Source organism: Populus euphratica, unplaced genomic scaffold (genome assembly GCF_000495115.2).
Source record: "Populus euphratica unplaced genomic scaffold, PopEup_1.0 scaffold84.1, whole genome shotgun sequence".
In the NCBI taxonomy this organism is placed as follows: Eukaryota; Viridiplantae; Streptophyta; class Magnoliopsida; order Malpighiales; family Salicaceae; genus Populus; species Populus euphratica.
Window position 1 is genome coordinate 482,367 of NW_011499964.1, and position 21,326 is coordinate 503,692.

Here is a 21,326-nt window from a genome sequence, read left to right on the forward strand (position 1 = left end):
GATTTTTCAAGATAGCTAATGTTTGGATATAAATCTAAAATATAATTAATACTTCTTAAAAATTTTGCAACTAGTTTTTGTTAAGGATTTTGTGAGGAAATTTACTAGAAAAGATAAGGCATCTCTCTTTGTAGGTGATTGTGCCTTGAAAAACAAAGTAACCAAGAAAACAAGTGTGAATTTAGAAAAGAGAAATCTTATAGGTTGGTTGTCTTCATGCTAGGTTAGACTCGAGAGCCACATGGTGCTGGGGTTGGCTTGCCCTTTCCTTAGGGAGAGCTAGCTCACGCCCTTACGTGTGGACACCTTGCACGTGGGCTGTTTGCCCTAGCGCTAGGATGACCTGAGCGCCACGTGGTGCTAGGGCTGGCTTGCTAAGGCGCACAACCAGACTCGTGTGCCACGTGGCAAGACCTGACACTTGGACTGCCCTAGTTGTGCACCTACATCAGGACTTAATGGTGATAGGTCGTTGTTAAGATCCAATTCGCTTAGGTCTTATTCTAAGATCTAATGGTAATGGGTCGTGAGCTGGATCCAAAGAAGTGGTCATGGGTCCTGTGCAGGACCTAAGTCTAATGGGTCCTATTTTAGGATCTAATTCACTTGGGTCCTCGCCAAGACCCAAATAATTTGTGTTATAAATATTTTTTAGTTTTTTTTAATATAATAATATTTATTATAAATTTTATTATTTCTCTTATAATTTAAAGTGTATATATCAAAAATATTATTATTTGTGTTATAATCATCCTTGAAATTCTTAATACAATTATTTATGTTATAAATATTATTATAATTAATATTATTAATAAAATAATTAATAAATTTGAAGCCAAAATTATTAGTAATATTAAAAAATATTAATTTTTTGTTATAATTTTTTATATTTTTTAATGAAAATAAAAAGTGAATCCAATGCATAACTCAGGTATCGAACTAGTGTCTAATTATAACCTATCCAAAATGATATGCAATGTATTTAAATATTCTAAATGATTAATCAAAGTCAAATATAAGTTCATTATAGAAGTTTAATCCAAGATTTTTCAATTATTATACCTGAACTTCTTCGACATGAAGGTTTCCATGTCTTGTATAAAAGATCTTTAATTTTGAAAACTCCAAGACTTTTCTTTAACACTTTGAACTTGATTTCGTATTTTCTAATTAAGCTATTCAATTCCACGTTTCACATATTGGATAAAAATATTTTTAGTGCATGCTTAATCCAATACTTATTATTTAGTGCATTTATAAAAAATTTAAGCATAAGTTGCATATTTTGTTATGATTAAACATAAAGGTCATGAACCCTTAGAGCTAATAAGAATGGTTTTGGATTAGAATCTCAATGCTATTGAATTACTTGGTTAAATTACTTAGCAATCTTAAGTGTTTGACTCTTCATCAAACTTCATCACAAAACTTATCACAAAATTTATAACTTATAATTTGTTTGTTCTTTGTGTTTAAAAAGTATTTTTGAAAACAAATTAAAATTATTTATTTTTTTCTTTGCTTCAATATTTTCTTTTGTGTTTTGAAATTATTTTTATTTTTTTATGTTTTGAAATTATTTTAATGTCCTAATATCAAAAATAACTTTTTTTAAAAAAATTATTTTATTGTATTTTCAAACAAAAAATATTTTAAAAAATAACCACTATCATAATTTTAAATAAAATTATAGTGATTCATGCTTCTGACGTACCATTAAAGAGTAAAGGTTCATATACACAAAGTGTGTGTTGAATCAATTTGTTTTTGTTTTTTAAAATATTACTAATTTAAAAACCTAACATAGAATTTTTTGTATTTGTTTGCAACTTATAATCTTAAATAAAGAAAGTAAAAAATTTTCAATCTCATTAATCATAACAAAGGAAAAACTCCATTAATCATTTTGTACTTCCTGTTGTTAAATAAAATCACATATACTAATCGTCAATCATTTTAAAATTGATATGACTTAAGTGATATGGAAAAATGAAAATAATATAAAATAATAAAATTAAAAATGATATCAAAATTAATATGATATATTAGTTAATATATATATATATATATATTAATCTAAATAAATAAGATACATGCGCGTGTGAATGATATATATATGCTTTTGAAGAACTAAAAGTTTTCATCTATAAAAAAAAATAAAAATTAGAAACACATTTCAAAAGTATAATTTGAACATTTTTAATAATGATGTTTTTTTCATAGCACTGTACACTATTATAAAACAATTTATTATTAAAAAACAATTTTTCAAAATTTGTTTTCCCATTACCAATTCAGAATTAATTTACGTTCGAAATTCCATTATAATTGAGTCATCAAAAGCAGATAAACCTTCCGTTCTCGTTATGTGACTTGTCTAAAATCTGTCGGACAATGTTGAAACATAATTACAGACGTGCTGCTGTGGATTAAACATGGATTAAACAAATCTCCTTTGTCGATGAACATGTAGCTTAAATGACAATAGAGTTTTAAAAGATCTTACCTCCTCTCTGTAATAATAATAATACAAAAAAAAAAAAAACCTGGTTTGGGGAATTAGAACCCATCAATCCCTTAAAAGTGTTACTTGTTTGTTGGGCTAGCTTAGGAAGATCCAATGGAAACTTTAAGCAACAATCATGGCAGAACCTAATGGATACCTGGGCCTGTGATACAAATTATACATACACACTCGATGCGAACCCATTAATGGTTTCTAATTTCTTCAGGTCTCTTCTGTTCATCGTTTCCAAAACCACCTGGAACCTTTTTAACCTGTGAATGTGGCACATATGTAAGTTAACAACATGGTAGAGTCTTGGTAATGGGGTACCTTCCTAGATAACCTTTCAATGGATTAAAGAAGAAGAAAAACAAGATTGTTTTAGTTGATGTGGAAGTAAACTTGTCATCATTGTGCATAATAGCTTTTGTTTTACAGCTCGGTGGAATCCTGATGATGGGTTATCTTATCATGTAGCCCAAAACTCATTGGACCTTTCAATGAATATTAAAAAACAACAACAAAAAATTTAGTTCACGTTGAAGTCTAACTTGTCATGATTAATGCATTTTAGATTAATGAATATCTCCCAACCAGGTGCAAAGTTATTATATGCGTGTGGTATGCTCTTCTTTTTTCAATATTCTTAGATAGTTTTTTGCATACCAAAACTAACATAGTTTCCAGATGTATGGTAGTTTGTATTTTTACATGCATTTAACTTTTTAAAAAATATTAAAATGATGATTTTCTTAGTGTTTTTTTTTTTATAATTTGATGTTGTTGTATGAAAAAAAAACTAAAAAAATTATTTTAATATATTTTTAAGTAAAAAATATTAGAAATAACGTATCAAGAAATTTACAAATCCAACTACCTAACATTACATGCTATGAATGTTATAGTCTAATAATTTGCTGGGGGACCAGCCATCAACACCAGCCCTCCTTGTAGCCTTTTGGTTTGTGTTTGACACATTATGTAGGAGGTTTGAGTGTTCAAGCAAGGCTCAAGAGAGGAATAATATCAAGTATCTCATGGAAAAAAATCCAAGTAAGAAGAATTGTTTTACCCCTCCACATTAATCAGGCCTCGCGCATGCTACAAGTGAAGCGTCCTTGCTAGCTAGTGAAAAGATGCGCATAGATATGCATGGAGGTTAGGAAGCACTTGCGCTGCTGCTGATTCCTTTGTTGGGTTAGGTGGCTCAGCAGTACATATCAATATAGTATAGGCATAGCCCATGAATTATTAACCCAATGATTTTGACAGCTTCTCCTGGATTCTCTGCACATGACAAGGACTCTAGTACATATCAATCCAGTTGTGGCACACGAGCACATCACGCTACAGTCTACAGGCCACTCCATGCTTAGCTCATTACCATTGTGACTCTTAGCACCACAGACCTGTAACTAGGAGAAACCAAACTCAAATCATAGAGGGTATAGACAATCAACAGTGCCACAAGTGATTTCCTCAGTTGCAGTATCAACTAAACCAGGTCATTATTTGCTGGTTGAGCACTACTATATACTGCTACAAATAAAGTATTGCCTTTGTCCCCAACCCATTACCAACTTTCCATCTCTCTCCATGCATGGCCATCCTCCATGTCACATGGCTACTGTGTGTTGAAATTATCATCTTTCACCACCATGGTGGCTTTGTCAATGTATTTTTTAGGCATTGCGTATATTAGTATATTTTTTTTCCTTCTCAACTTTAGATATACAATTAAATTATTAGAATTCACTTCACATTAAAAAAAAAATTTAGCTTCCATTAAGGATTTATTTTATCATTTTTAGCCAGATTTTTTTTTGTTATTTTTAAATAAGGTCAAAAACAGATTAGTACTTTAGTATTTGATAAATATTAAAAAAAAGAAGCATGTGTTCAAGCCAGCGCGTTAAGAGTTGTTGTGGTCTTGAGACAGTATGTGTGGTGTTTAGGAGAGACCGAACGACAACTTTCAAGGTGGAGCTTGATTTCTCTCGTTGTCTCCTGTATGACTCAACAACGCGTGTTCTTCATGAACCTCTGGTTTGGTGCTAGATTGCCTTTTTTTCTTTTTTCATTGTTCTTTCTCTTTTTAGTTTTCACATCTAGCATTTCAAATTTTCATAACTTCCCTTCAATTTGTTTGCCTTCAAATTTGATGCGTGTTCTTTTTCTTTTTAATTTTTTTTCCTTGATTTTTTTGTAAAATTTTGAATTTCATTTTACAATTTTATTCTTCATCAAGCTCAATTTGCCATGTTTTTTTTTTATTTTAATTCTCATTCTTTTGATTTTTTTCTCTTTGCTTTTGTAAAATTTTTATTTATTTTCAATTTTATCTATCAATCCAAATTATGGTGTATTAGTTTTTGCAATTTAGTCCCCATTATTTTTTTGTCATTTTGTTAAAGTTTTTTATTTTCAATTTCACCCTTCAATCAATAATTTTTTGTTGTCCTCTAATTTATTTTTTATTTTTATCTTTATTCTTCTAGTTGATATTTTTTTATTGGATATTTTTGTATAATTGATTAATTGATTAATTTTATCCTTCAACATTTTGGTTTGCTAAAGATTGTGTTTCGTGATTTTTTCACGTGGTGTTTTTAGTCTAATTACCTGGGTCTTGGGTTTGAAAAGATAATATGGGTTAATATTCTTTTTTTAGCTTATTTTCTTTTATGATTTTATCATTTAACATTTTAAAAAATTTATTTTTTCTTAAAAGTTGTTTTGTGGTTTTCTTCAATTTGTTTTATTAGGTTATCCCAATGTCATAAAATGGGCCATGGATTTTATAGGTTAATTCAAATTGACTTGTTTCTTATTATCTAGATTACATGTTTTTCATGTTGTGATAGACTATTTTTTTTATTGTTTTTTCATCCAATTTTGTACTTTTAATTTTTTTCTAAGTCATCATGTGTTTTTTTTTTTTTCATTTTGTCTCTTTGCTATCATCATCTATTTTTTGCAATTTAGTCCCCATTATTTTTTTGTCATTTTGTTAAAGTTTTTTCTTTTCAATTTCACCCTTCAATCAGTAATTTTTTGTTGTCCTCTAATTTATTTTTTTATTTTTATCTTCTTTCTTCTAATTGATATTTTTTATTGTATCTTTTTGTATAATTGATTAATTTATTAATTTCATCCTTCAATGTTTTGGTTTGCTAAGGATTGTGTTTCATGATTTTTTCACGTGGTGTTTTTAGTCTAATTACCTGGGTTATGGGTTTGAAAAGGTAATGTGGGTTAATATTTTTTTTAGCTTATTTTTTTTATGATTTTATTATTTAACATTTTAAAAAATTTATTTTTTCTTAAAAGTTGTTTTGTGGTTTTCTTTAATTTTTTTATTAGGTTATCCCAATATCATGAAATGGACCATGAATTTTATAGGTTAATTCAAATTGATCTTATTACCTAGATTATATGTTTTTCACGTTGTGATAGACTATTTTTTTATTGTTTTTTCATCCAATTTTGTATTTTCAATTTTTTTCTAAGTCATCATGTGTTTTTTTTTTCATTTTGTCTCTTTGCTATTATCATCTATTTTTTTTCATCTCATAAAAAAAAACAAATTTATTAGAATTAGTCAAGAATATAATCCAAGTCATTGATTGTTTTTAATTATTTCTTTGAAACACGCTAACATCATCTGTACATTGTTTTTTTATGAAGAAAAAAAATACAAACACCCAATGTAATGCAGACATGCGGCACAGCACAAGCCCAACTCTAGTTATTAAAATATAGTCTATGGAATAATCTACTTCCATTGTTTTCATGTACCATATTATTAATTTCCATTCTACTGATTTTTTTATGGGATAAATAAAATCTAGTGACTAAATGGTAACAACCTCACCAAAATATAACATACACAATAAATTATGCAATAAATTTTAATTATAATATGTGCAGAATTTAAATTGAGGGTTGGTTAGTTTAAGAAACTGGCAAAAAGTGCCCAATTTCCATTGGAAGCTTTGATTTTTCCTTTTCTTTTTTCAAGAATGAATTTCAATATGTAGCTAGCTGTAATAGTCAATAATATAGATAAAGTTAAAATATCAGATTTTATTCTTAAAAATATAAAAATAAAATAATATTAAGTTAAGTTGTTGTTTGTGAAAACACAATATTGTTTGTTTATCAATAAATATAATAATATATATCAATCTAAACCGAATATTTTATCTCAATAAACACTACAATCATTTTAGAAGGAAAAAGAAATAAGGAGGAAGTTGGTTTTCTCCCCTTGCAAACTATTAGTCAAAAGCAGCTATGTATATCTTATGATTATATCATGTATTCTAATTAAGAAGATGTGAAGTCTTTACTAACATTTTCTAAGTTGCAATTGGAATATAAAATTGCTTTTAATTGATTTCATTTTCCATTGTATTAAGTATAGAGCTAAAAGGTGTTGGCAAAATATTGTTGTCCGCACCCATTAGCAATGTGGATTACAATAATAATCCACACACACACACACACACATACCCTTTTTTTCTTTTGGTTATTGATGTTTTTTTTTCAATTTAGTCTTTATATAATGTGTTTATGGAAATTTAGAGTTGATAATTTACTTAAATTATATTTTTATATGGTGATCGAAGTATCAAAAACATATTTATTCATTAGGTTGGTATAAAAAAATCACAACATTGCGGTATGATATTTTTTTTTCAAGTTTAGTTAAATAAAAAATTATTTCTAAAAAAACTTGGTTATTAAACTTTATGGAGTAATGACCCGATTTATAAGTTTGGAGAGGTAACCCGTCTTGGTTTACAGGTTTAGCAGGTTTTCTTTTTTTTTTATGTTTGGAGAGGTAACCCGTCTTGGTTTACGGGTTTAGCAGGTTTTCTTTTTTTTTTTTTAATTAAAATTGATTATGTGATAATCTATTTTTCTTTCTATTATATATTTTAAAAAATAGTTTTAAAAGAAAAAATCATGTTATTAAATTTTAGAAAGTCTATAGGCTTGTTGATGGGTTTGGCAAATTTAACTTTTCTTTTCTTTTTAATTTTTTTATTTCATTGTTTGATATATGGCTGATCAAGAATTGAGTTTCATAAATTATTTTGTTTTTCTTTCTATGAGGTTATCATAGTCTTAAAAAAAAATCTTGGTATTGATTTAACTCTTGATTTTGTAATTGTTTATTTTTGTTACTATATAGTTAAATAAATAATAGTTTAGAAAGAAAAAAAAAACAAGCTATTAATCTTAATGGAGTCCATCATCTTATTTGCAGGTTTAGTGTGTTAACTTGAGTTATTAGATTCATGGGTTTAACAGGTTTACCAATCAAACCTAATATTATTTTTTTTAGTTTTCGGTCCTTTAATTTTTCTAATTATTTTTTTTTCACTCTTCTTCAATATTGTATTGGTTGAGAATTGAAATTCATGATTTTATTTCTTTCTATATAGTTATCACGATATCAAATAAACATCTTTTTTAAAGTTTATGCTCAATTTTACAAGCAATTGATTTTGATAGAATTAAATAAAAAAAATTTATAAAAATAAAAAAAATTATTAAACCCACTAAAGTCCATGATATAGGTTGTAAGGTGATTGAGGTCGATTTAGTCTATCATCATCTTAATATTAAAAAGCAAATTATCATCTTAATTTTTTTAAAATATATGTTATGTTTTTACCGGTCATTCAAGTTGTCTTTGGACCCATTAAATTGAATTATCCACCTTAGGTCAGTTCTCACGCGGTTTAATTTAAAATTTAAGCTAAGTGAGGAGTTGGGTTGTCATGTTTCAAAATCAAACTGTTTGATTCGATTATTGATACTACCAAAAAAATCTACATATTCTTTTTTTTTTTTAACCAAAAAAATCTACATATTCTTTTTTTTAAAAAAAGTTTAGAAAACAATAGTCTAACTAGCAATACAGCACAAACAAATAGACTAATGTGTTTTAATTGAGATGTTGTCACGAGGTAGTTTTGAAAATAAATTTTTATTTAAATCTTTTATAATGAAAAAAGATACCTGTAAGAATGAAAATGATTTAAATTATAAAAAGAAAATAGATGAATTTTTATTTTTTTCATTAATGTATATATTTTTTTGTTTTTACACAAACATGTCTTCTTTTTATTAATAACATGTTTTTTGAATAAAAAGTTAAGGGTTATTAAAATAACTATTCATGTTAATCTTAATTATAGAAAAAAAAATGTATGGATGCAACAAAAACCTTTTTCATTTTTCACTATCAGAATTTTGCATATTACTAACAAATTATTTTGTATATATTAAGACATTGATTCTATCATAAATATTTTTACTGATGGAATTATGGATGGTTATTGTTTGTCAAGAAACTTTTCATTAATGATTTTTATTTGGTTGTTCATTTTGTAGGTAGTAAAATCACTAATGAATTTATAGACAGCAAAAGCACACCTAACCAAAAAAAAAAAACTTATCGGTATAATTTTGTTGGTAATACCACCGATGACTATGACACATCACCAATAGAAAAAAATGTTTATAATTGTAGCGGTGATTTATTTTCATATTATTGATGGATTGAACCTGTCAATGATTTACCTATTATCAATAGCATTTTGTGTAATTTTTTTAAATTCTTGAAACTCTTTAAGGGATTTAGTTTGCTCGTGATTTCGTTTGAAATAATGAACGACATTTCATGTAATGTTTTTCAAATCTTTAGAACTCTCCAAAGGATTTAGTTTATTAGGAATTACATTAATATTTTGTTTTAATTATTTTTTATAAAAATTCAAATAAATAGACTAGCAAAAAAATTAAATAAAAAAACAAATATTTATTTCAAAATATTAGTTTGAATATAGTTCATTTAGAGGACATGAGCCGAAGGAGGAGACAGATCTTTGTTGGGACTAATGGGCAAGTAAGGAGGACCACATGTACCACTCATGTCTGATAATAACTCCATATATAATCGCCTAACTTCGATCATCTCAACACCAAGTCATTTTGTCTCAATACTGAATCAGGTTGATAGAGCTTGAACTTATAGTTGTACAATCACTTGGAACTCTAAAGATTGAGAGCTCGAACCTAATTTTGAGGAACTAATGGTCAATACACTGTAACTCGTCCATAAATCCTCAGTTGTAGTATTTGAGATACTGTAAACCTGATTTCTATCAAGTCAACCAGATGATCCAGCCTCCAACCATAAATTCAAATTAATTGTTAGATGGGTCAAATTATCATCCCCTTATCTCACTTGTAATTGAATGATATATGTTTCATGAAAAAAATCTAGTCGCCTAAATTAAAAATTATTAACTTAACAAAAAAATTGTTTAAATCCAACTTACTATGAACTTCTAAGCTTAGCTATCCAGGAGTTGTTGCACCCTGTTCCGATGACCAACATTTCATATATGAGTTAATATATAAAGTTCTATCGGTCTTAATTCATGTCTAAGAGTCATTGCCTATAAAAAAAAACTACTATTAGTTAAATATTTTCAAATAAAACAACAATTTTAAAAAATAAATGTAATATAAAAAAATCTTATCATTTGCATCACATGCGAAACAAATGGAATGGATCCGCTAGTGGCATAGTAATTGAACTATCCTTTTGTTTTGGTTCTCCGTACTAGACTATGATAACCACACGAAATACTCAGATATCATACGCTGGATATAAGCTTCTTATATAGCCTTCAAGATATGCAAATGTTTGGAATGTCTCCAAACCGTAACATTTCCCCAGTTCGCAAAGCATATTTCTTTAGCATATATATTGTTTTTACATCTCATATAAAAAATCACGCAATATATATGGTAGAAATAAATTATTGATTAAGATAATAAAAAATAAAATTTTAACATTGAAATAAAAAATATAACATTTTAAATTAAATCTTATTCAGTTACATTGTGATTCTCCCAAATCCTCCTAGTAATAATGTTGTCAACCCTATCCCAGTAAAAGTTTTTCTTGCACTTTAAAATTATAAAAGAATTAATTCATTAAAATTTTAAAACTAACCAAATGAAAATAAAAAAACAAATTGTTTAAGTATATATTAACTTTGAACTTTTCGAACTATGCATCAATCATCGGTTTCCATTCAGGATTTTTAAAAACTTAATTTTACTGAAACAATGACACTTCCATTAATGATTTAATTGTCAATGTTGTTGTGTGATGAACCTTCACATTTGTAAACTTGACATTCCTTTTATTAATTGAAATGAATTATTCAAAAAATATTTATTATTGTTAGACTTTCATTAAGCAATCTATTTCCTGGTATATACATATTGCTTAAAACAGACACCCTTCTAGAAGGTGGTATCAGACTCAATGAGTATGCATAGAGAAAGAGAGAGAGAGAGTGTGTGCATATACATCAGATGCCTAATCATGGTCAGCACCAAGTGACTCATGGTTATTAGAAGCGCTGCTAGAAAAACTAGGAGTGCTCTTATCCGTATTATAGACTAATAACTTTTTTTTGGTATCTACACTAATACCACTCCTAACAAAAAAATATAATAAATTAAATTTTTAGCTAACTTTTACCACAAAAAAACTAAAAAATCCAAATCTAAATACTTAGTTCCCTTACCTTTATTAGATTTAATATACAACAAGAAGCAAACGAATTCAACAATTAATAGTAGCTTGGGAGAAACAAATAAAGCCCACTTTTTTTAATCTTTAAAGAACAATTCCTAGCATTCAAAGAAGTAAAAACATAAATAAAAAAAGAGTGGTCCACGAAAATCCAAGCTTGATGTAATTTTATAATTAAAAAACAACCTCAAACAATAATCCATATAAACAAAATAAAATAAAAATTAAAGATAAAAAAGGAAGAAGGAGATTTACTTGGCTGAAGACCTTGTTGACATTAAAAAAAGAGAAAGACTTAATGAATAGAGAGGGGAAGAGAGTGAGAGTGAAAAAAAAAAAAGAATTAATTAACTTGTATACCTCAAACATAATGGGAATAAAACAAATTGGAAGAGTTTGAGATTCACCCGGTATGGAGGATTCTAGCATTAAGGATGGAGTTAGAGAGGAAGAGAATGCGAGGAAAGAAAGCGAGAAAAATATGATTGAAAGAGAAAAAAATAAGAAAACATAGAGAGAAAGAGACAGAAGAAAGTGGAGAGAGAGTAGAGGAAAAAAGAGAAAGAAGACAATGTTATTCTTCTAAAGTTAGGGATTTTGATATTTTATTAAGTCTTTTCACCAATAAAATTACTAATGGAAATTTAAAGAATTATTAATTTTTAAATTCTTTCAGTAAGTTTGTTTGTAACTAAAAATTGAAATTTTCAATGGAACCTGAAATATTATAAAACCCTCCTAAAATGAACTGATAAAATTCCAGTTCATCGATGACTCTATTTGTAATCTCTAAAATGTTTTTATAGAATCAGTCTGTCTGTGATTTTGTCTATAATGGTTAATGGCATGGTTGTGTTATTTTTTTGTCCATCTGCGATTCTATTTGTAATTCACAATCATTAGTGCCTCCATTGGTATCAAATAATTGCTTTTTCCCTGACATTTTATATTCAATATATATTTGACTTGTAAATATAATGAAATCACAACACAGTAATACCATTTTTGTTTATAATAATAAAATCAAAAAAATAAATGTTTCATTCATGTCATTGTAAAGGAACAACCAGAAATATTACATTAAATTCTAATTTTGTTACACATTGATGTTTTAAAAATTAATCAAAATTATCTTCTTCTTCTTCTTCTTCTTTAATTTTATCATTTTTATGTCCACTATAATCTTCTATATTGAATTTTTCCTTATCGATATCATCATCTTTATCAACTTCTGTATGTTCATCAGTTCTCATTATATCATTTAATTCCTTAATATCAATATTAATAAAAGTATTTTCAATGACATAAAAATTTAAATTTTCTTCTGAGTTGATAGATGGGCAACTCAATATAGTGACTTCATTATTTCTATCTTGAACAACTTGAACATGACCCTCAGGATTGGTCAGTTCTCATTATATCATTTAATTCCTTAACATCAATATTAATAAAAGTATTTTCAATGACATAAAAATTTAAATTTTCTTCTGAGTTGATAGATGGGCAACTCAATATAGTGACTTCATTATTTCTATCTTGAACAACTTGAACATGACCCTCAGGGTTGGTTTTTTACTATGAATAACCAATTAACCCTATAGCTATCTTTTCTAAAAGAAGCAGTGTATATGTAATAAATTTATTAGCATTACTTAAAAAAATAAAGACATCATTAATGTTATGAAGTCTTGTCTTTGTATTAATTTTGATCGAGTATGATAGAGATATACTCTAATTCCTCTATTAGTGGTATTATACCAATAACATTTGAATAAAAAAAACTTTATTCAACTCAATATAATATTGTAATTTAATCACATCTTCTAATTTCTCATAATAATCAATTCAAACTCATTAAAAGTCAATTACTTAACACAAACTCTAATGTTATATATCTTTTTTCCCTGACCATACTCTTTAGTAAGAAAAACATATTCATTGATGAAATACCTATTATAGCATTTTACTTTTCTTTTACACTTCTTACATAAACATCTAATATCAACTTCACTAATATTTTTTGAATTAGATAATATGTAATTAATAAACCTTTAACCCTATTATAATAATTTATCCTATACAACCCTTCAAGTAATACTCGATACATCCAAGAACTATAATTCATTACTTATATGAAACCTATATAGAATATTGATAACAAGATGTATTATTAATTATATGAACTAATCAAATAATCGATACCTAACTAATTAGCTATCATTAGTTTAACTCAAACTTATTCAATCTATTTTAGTAGTGCCCTTATATCATTATGATTTTTTTATAGAAATTCTCAACTTAAAAAGCTATTATTTATTTCATTACAAAACACCTAAGTTACAAAATCAAACTCAATTTTATCAAATTATAAATAAATATAATTTATTAAAATCTCAAACAAACATTAACATGTGTAAATCATACATTCATTTAACTACATATACTATATTAAAATGCCAAGAAATAAGATTTAAAAAATGAGTAAAAAAAAAAGATAGTTTTGATCACTTGATGCAGTGAATTTGTTTTTTTAAAAAATTGATCCAGAACAGTGATACTGAAAAAATGATATAATAATTCACAAAGTAATAGTTAATATCATTATAAAACAATATAATCTTTTGTGAGAAATCAAGGAAAAACTGGATAATATTTTAAACATAATTAAAATTTTTTCTATTCATAATGAATTTGACTCAAAATTAAAAGAAAAAAAATAAATGTTATTTAATATAAAAAGTCATAGGCCTAGAAGGATTAGGTTGCACACCTGGCCTAAAACATTATCTTAGGGGTGCGATGCTTAGCCCTTTCTTCTTCTTTTTTAAATGGGTGGAATACATATTTGCTATCTTTATTTAAAAAAAAAATAGACTATATGTTGTTTGCCTTGGTTGACATCACGTTATCACCTAGTTCAAATTTTTTTACCATAAAAAAAATTAAATTTTGGATATTTAAACCCAAAAATTCTCATTTTTAGCTTGTTTTCGTATACAAACACCTAAAACAACACCATACAAGCCCAAGAAAACCTATTTGTAACCTGTAATAATTATAAAATTGGTCAAAAAATAAAATATTTGACCAATAAAAAAAAACCTTCCTGATCTAGGATCTATCTTTTTCATTATTGACAGTGAAAAAGTGTCAAATTACCTGCAATTAATAAAACTTCACTCTTTAAGATAAACTCATTGATACAAAAATTAATCTTTTCAGATCTAGGATCTATCTTTTTCATTATTGATAGTGAAAAAGTGTCAAATTACCTACAATTAATAAATCGTTGGCATATGGACAACCATATATTTTTCTTCATTTTTTTTCCTAGTGACTTTCTCTCCTTCCTTGACATAGAGACCACATCACAAATAAAATGAATTTTAAAACCCAAACATTAAATTCTCAAATAATAAGGACTAAAAATGTAAAATTTAAAATTTAGTTGACCAAGCTGTAATTTTTCACATCTCTTAAATAATGAAAACAAAATGCATGTTTTCTCTCTCTTAATTTTGATTCTAGTTCTTTGTTAAACAAGCTTTAAGAATTCCTTCTAAGTTAGCATCAAGCATGAAGTTGAGTTCGAAGGAGGATGAAGGGTTAATCAATGTGATCCAAGCAAAATATAAAGTTATGTAACGTGTATTAGAGCTTGGCTACATAACTTTATGTTAATAGCCATAACTTTGAATAAAACTGCTAAAAGCTATAATTTTACTAAAAGATTTTAAAAACTTTATTTTCAATAGAGTTAAAATATCATAGCAATGAGAAATTGAAAGGGCTTTTTGATAAGGTCTAAGAGTTATTATATGGGAATATATGAATTAAGCTTTTATTTATACAAGACCCAAGCTTTGTATTTTATTTTAAGTTAATTAGTTATTTGGATTTGATTTTCATTCAATTATTAATTATAGTTTATTACTATTTAAGTCAGACATATAAATACTTTTAATGTGAAAAACAAATGATTGATATTAAATTAAAACTTATGCTAGCACTCTTGCTTTTGGTTTTTCATTGAAATTTTAATATTTTTTTTAAAATTATCTTCATAATATTCTAATTATATACCTTCAATTCTTGATTCAAGTAATTTATGGGTTAGGGTTTTATAATTTATTTTAGCTTTTTCAAGAAAGTTTTTCAATTATTAACAGTAGGTTTTAAGATTTTGTCCTTTAGATTCACATCGTTTTTCATAGCAAGAAATTAAATTCTTTTTTCATAAAATTAATGTTAAATTAACCAAGGGAACATCCTTAATTTTTCATAATATTTACCTGTTTCGAAATGGATTTGTTCATGGGTTAGGCAGCAGGCCAATATTGTCCATGACGTTTATGGATAGAAGCAGAGTTCTCTCAAATTTGACAGATCTAAAAGCCTAGGCCCAGCCTATGAACACCTCAAATTCAAAGCGAACTTTTGATGTTACCTTTGCTAGCACATATACTAGATATACGGTCAAATAGCCCTCCTAAATGAAGACATAAACACATGGAGATTATCAAACTTCCTTAATGGCAATACCTTTCCGAGAAGGTCATTTTCTAATTATTAATTGGACCAAACAGTCAGTCACTACTATCACTTCATCTCCCAACTACTGCCACTTAAAATTGACATTAGAATAGTAAATATACAAAAAGCTGAGTGAAAATGTAGAATGATGGAGCAATCTTAATCAGAGGATGGGCTAGATAAGTTAATGTTGTATATAATTCTGCTTTCGGGCATGATGTTATGAACGCCATGCCTAACCTAGAGCTAGCATTAGCTTATCAATTATACAATTGACAAAACTTGATCCTTTGCATCTAAATTTTAGCAGCCGAATTCCTTTATATAATAACTGCACCAAACTCTCATCATTAGCAACAATATAATTAGGATTGTATATAATTCTGAGAATAACCTCCTCATATTTGATTTTGCAAAAGATTTCTGTGTCGAGAGATTCGAAGTTGGAACTGTAGTCAGGCACTGCAGCCAATGTACTAAAATCCAAGTCATCATGAAGCTGAAATCTATTCTAGTTTCAGTTCTTGTCAGGGACATGTCTTAATTTTCATTATATCTAGAGATCCCTCAGATCTCTCTGAGGAACTAAACAAAATCAGGATGTAAAATTGGAGCAAGCCATATATATCATACCAAATGTAACATCTAGTCCTGGTACATTACTCCTGTTTAAAGAAAATCTGTATTCATATTTTCATTTAATATCATCGTGCCTACATTTCTAACATTATGCAGGCATATGAACTATCTGCAACAGTGAACGATCTGCAATTATTTGACAATGTGTAGTGTATCCAGAAGTTTAGTGTATCACTGAATGCATTTCAAACATCAGCAATGGAAATTCCCAAACCCACAGATCCTTCATTACATGAAACACTTCAAAGTCAACAAACATATAACCCAAAAGACCAATCACATAAACAAAATCCCAACATTAAAATAGCAAAAATCCCCCCCTTTTCCTATACCATTGTGCCCAACGCCCCCCAGCAAATTTTTTCCCCTTAAAAAGAAAGTATAAAAGACAAAAAATGAAAAAGAAGTGCCTCTGATATTGATTATCGACTGAAACATATACCCCCTAACCCCAACCTAATAACAAGGACTCGTACAACAGGAGAAAATAAAAGGAAAAGGAAAAGAGACTTGTCATGCATATATACATACAGATTAAGGAAAGTCCAGTCCAGCAATAGCTGGAAAGTTGCACCAAATAGTAGTGGATATTCTTAATTTCTTCAACACTGTGTAGTGTACATGATAATGATCGTGGTTATGGTGGCTGTATTGATGAGAGGGAAGAGGATCCGAGGTTCCTCTCAGTGCAAATGGGATTTCTCAACCTTGAAAATAAAACCAATAGGCTGATCTTGCAGCTGACATGATCTCTCTGATCCAAGCTCCTCTCATCTCTAATTTCCTTCCACACCTGTCTTATACCCTTGTTAAGAGAAATCCATCCTCAATTTGAGTACCATGAACCGCACTAGAAACAGAAGTAAAACGAAAAAAAATCAAGTAGTTTAAATAAGATCATACCAAGATCACTAACCAAGAGGGAGATATCTAAAATGAAAGAAATGGATTTTTGGTAGAGCTAGATCAAAGAAGTACTGAAGACCCCATAGTAGCTGGATCATGCCATGAACCGACACTTGTGGTGGTGTTCCAATACATTGAAGGATCTGACAAGCCAACTTGTTCTATCTGATTCTGGCATGGCACATTCCAGTCCAACCTATTTTGATCATGCTCAGTTTTCACCCCTTTCATATCAATCCCAGATTGACTATTGCCATTCATTTGCAACTCCTCGAAGGGTACTGTCAAGCTTTGAAAGTAGTTGGGAGCTCTAGTACTCTCTTTGATACCACCATTGGTGAACTTTTGTTGGTTAAAGCTAGAGGCAAGCAAAGAAGCTATAATAGGAGAAGTTGTGTTGGTGGAAGTTGTGGAGGAGCCAAAGAGATTGGAATAACTTGAAAGAAGTGAATTTGAAGTGACCACATCTTGTATTTGCTTCGTAGGGTTAAACCCATTAGCATCATTAGTACTCATGATTCCTGATGAAAACCCTAAAGCAAGAGCATTTAACTGTGGCTGGGGATCATGATACCCAGAAACAGCTGAATCCATCCTTGGATTGAACCTACCAGGAAATGGAAGGTTCATCTCTGATGGGTTACTGCCAGATAACCCATAAAACAAAGGATTAGTATGATTTGAAGTTGAAGAAATATGGTCAATTGGGGTTTGAGGGTTTGGGTTTGCACTAGGAACTGAATTACTAGCTCCTTCAGCGGCTGAGGCTGGTCTCTTGACGCGCTTGTTCTTTCTACATCCACCACCAACAGGAACATTCCTTAAAGTGCCACCTCTTGTCCAGTATCTCTTACAAGCCTTGCAAAAGTGTCTTGGCTGAGATAAGCTGTAGTTGTTATAGTAACAGAACTTGGTGTTTGAGGAGTCACAACGAGGACATTTAAGAGCTTGCTGCAGCTGCTGCTGCTGCTGCTGTGGTTGCGAAAGTACTTCTTGGCTTGGTCTCTCCATTAGTTTACTTGTTGATGCCATCAGGCTTTTCTCATCTATCTGATTCTGCACCAAAGAGAGAAGGAAAGAAAAAAAAAAGAAAAAAAAGAAAGACATCAAGAGTGGTGTTCTTATTAGAGTAAAAATAACAACACAAGATAGATATTCTCTTCCAAAAGCTAAGAAACAAAAATATGGGTCATGTTTTGTCTAATAATTGAGAGAGAAAGAGAGAGAGGAGAAGGAGGGGGGTAAAGAACCTGTGGCCATGCGTTAGTAGTTGAAGAGATGACAACCATCTTCTCACAGTTGCCTAGCATTTCTTCTCTCAAAGGAATCATTGAAACAAAGAGTAAACAGACAAAGACCAGGTGGGGACGCGAGTCTCTCTTGATGGGGGTACAAATGTTGTCATATACATAGAGAGAAAGAGAGTATGTGTGTTAGATTAATTAGCATAACATGAGAATTTGTGTGATTTAACTAGTGAGACTTTCACGTGATGGGGTCTGGCCTGAAATCGAATTTGGCTATATGATTTTTCTAATGAAACTATTAATTTTTTTAAAAAAAAAAAACAAGAAAGGAAGAAAGAATGTGAAAGAATATATGGAGGGACATACAATTTATTCAAAATCCAAGAAAAAGACAGGGAGGTATAGTAGAGCTAGAGATGAATCTTTGAGTTGTTCAAGAAAGAACATTAACATATGCGACTGAGAGACTACACATTCCACGTCACTACGTAACATTCCTTTGTTTTAGATAGATATCCATAGATACATAGAGGGAATCCCTAGAGCCCAAGACCCAATGCAGTCACTAGCCAAGTCACAAAGCAAATCCCACTTCCACTTTATTTTCTTGTATTTATTCAAGATATATTGTGTAGTATGTGAACGCATCCGCCATAAAAATTATGTTCGACGTCGACTTTGACAAGTACTTGTTATGTTGCTCCTAAAAGAAAAAACACATCCCCTCCATAACTAGATCCAATGATGCATAACAATGTTCACTTGCTTTCGATGGATATCAATATACAGCAAAATGAAACGTTCCGATCAAGCACAATGTGACTATTTATTTAAAGAGTGTCTTGCTCTTGTTTTCTTCCCCCTTCTGGAAGAATGATGAAACACCGTCATCTTTGACAAGTATAAGCACATAAGCTGTTGTAGGACTATCAATTATGTATGGCCTTAATATTTCTTACACGTGAGTGTGTATTTACCATATTAGCAGCAACAATAATACTAATATTGTCAAGAATCACCTTGGAGACATCAAAAGTTGTGAGGTAGTGAGCTATTGGATGCTACTGCCTTTTCTTCTTTTTAATGGGTATGAGACTGACTATTCAATTTTTGTGGAGAAAGTGAAAATTTCAAGAGAAACAGGACAACAGGACTCCATGTGGGGGAGTCCAAGTTACATCTCAGCCTCAAAGCATAGAAATGACCATTCTTTATTCCCGAGGGCTTCATCTTGCATGCAGTGCTTCTTGTTCTCTCACCATATTTATGTCTTTAAAAATAAATAAATAAAGAGAGAAACCGTTAACAGGGTTAGTCAGAGAGAGGGAGAGAGAGAGGGAGGAGCCATGTGGTGAGCAGCTCAGCTACAAGGAAAAAAAGAAGGGAAAAGCAAGGCATAAGCAGCTCAGCTACAAGGAAAAAAAGAAGGCATTGGTTGGGGAACATACGGATTTTGTAGTCTTTCAAGGGATCTTCTCCTCCTCCCTACCATCCCATCATTATTCTTCCGCAGTCCTGACCCTAATTAACTTTTGATCTTTGGTTAATTAAAATATAAAGTACTAATCACAAAATATAAAGTACTAATCACATTGCTTAATGTTCACTAGCTAGGGCTGCTACTTGCACATAATCTTATCATGCTTTAAAGTACTGTGGCTGGAGGCACTGTGTAAATTTAGACGTTAAAAATAGGAAATTAATTAACATGTCAAGGCAGTTTTACAGATTCGGTTGTCAGTTTAGTCTTTTTATTTGTTGGAGAATAATTAGACAAGTAGTTTAACTACTAGATGTGCGTAATCCAGTGTTATTTCTACGAAGCAAAATTAAGTGCGGAATTCAAGTTCAAGATCTTGTTTGGATAAATTAATTATTACACCTTCTCTATTTATGCATCAACTAAACCAATCACATTGCATTGCATATATTAAAGAGGAAGGATAATTTTGGTCTAATTGTTTTTTTTCTCTCTAAACACGTCTAATTCAATTAAATACTAATTAAGTGTTAGCAATTTTTGGGGTAATCTGTAATTTACACATATATGTATCTTTATATGTTAAGCATGTTCTCTTGTATATTTGTTAAAAAAAAATGAATTAAAGTTATGTTTTTCAATTCTACCTTAATGGACCACTTTTTCCATCTTTTGTGATGAAAATACTCTTAAAACACCATAAGAAATATGGTTTAAAAAAATAATAAGAAAAGCTTGAAAACCTAACAAATTAAAAGTAGAAAATTGAAAAACTTGAAAACTCAAAAAACTTGAAATCCCAACAAATTAAAATTAAAAGTAGAAAAGTGAAAAAGTTGAAAACTTCCTCGCAAATTAAATTAAAAATTTCAAAAATATTGAAAATGGATAAAGTACATACTTGAAAGAGTACACATGATATCACAAGCTATATAGGTGTATTAATATGTTTGAGTACCAAAAATTCAACAAATACAAATAGAATTACCAACAATTTTTTTTTTGGTATTTATAGTGATATTTACTAACATAACTTTTTTCATTGTCAAAGCCGTCGGTATTTATCGACATAAACAATTCATCAATATATACCGAGAGAATCCCAAATAAAATAAATAGAATTAAAAAAACAAGTTATACGATAATATATAAGTTTTTGTGAACAATTTTACCAATGAAATTATAGTCGGATTCAAACTGGGTTGTCCATATAGTGACGTGTCAAAAACATTGATAGAATTTCTGATGGAGTGCCAGATGAAATAATTCTATCTGTAATTTTATAGGTAAGATTTACTATATGACTAAGCATTGACTCTCCCCTCCCATATTTCTCCTTATTTATCCCCTTACATATAAACAACCCCCTTAGCATTAACAACG

The 21,326-nt window shown here is 29.2% G+C and overlaps 1 protein-coding gene across 1 annotated transcript; it reads right to left on the bottom strand.

Annotated features, from left to right (window-relative positions):
- Positions 1 to 16,462: 16,462 nt before the first annotated feature.
- Positions 16,463 to 18,603, bottom strand: LOC105138884 (dof zinc finger protein DOF1.4-like). The gene is made up of 2 exons (XM_011045107.1): positions 18,467 to 18,603; positions 16,463 to 18,272 (listed from the first exon to the last, which is right to left on the bottom strand). The coding sequence occupies exons 1-2, from the start codon at positions 18,545 to 18,547 to the stop codon at positions 17,277 to 17,279; spliced, it is 1,077 nt and encodes a 358-aa protein (XP_011043409.1). The 5' UTR covers positions 18,548 to 18,603; the 3' UTR covers positions 16,463 to 17,276.
- Positions 18,604 to 21,326: the final 2,723 nt, after the last annotated feature.

Coding starts and splice junctions, on each gene's coding strand:
- LOC105138884 (XM_011045107.1), bottom strand. CDS start 18,547: ATGATTCCTTTGAGAGAAGAAATGCTAGGCAACTGTGAGAAGATGGTT. Junction 18,273..18,466: donor CTACTAACGCATGGCCACAG/GTTCTTTACCCC, acceptor TCTTTGGTGCAG/AATCAGATAGATGAGAAAAG.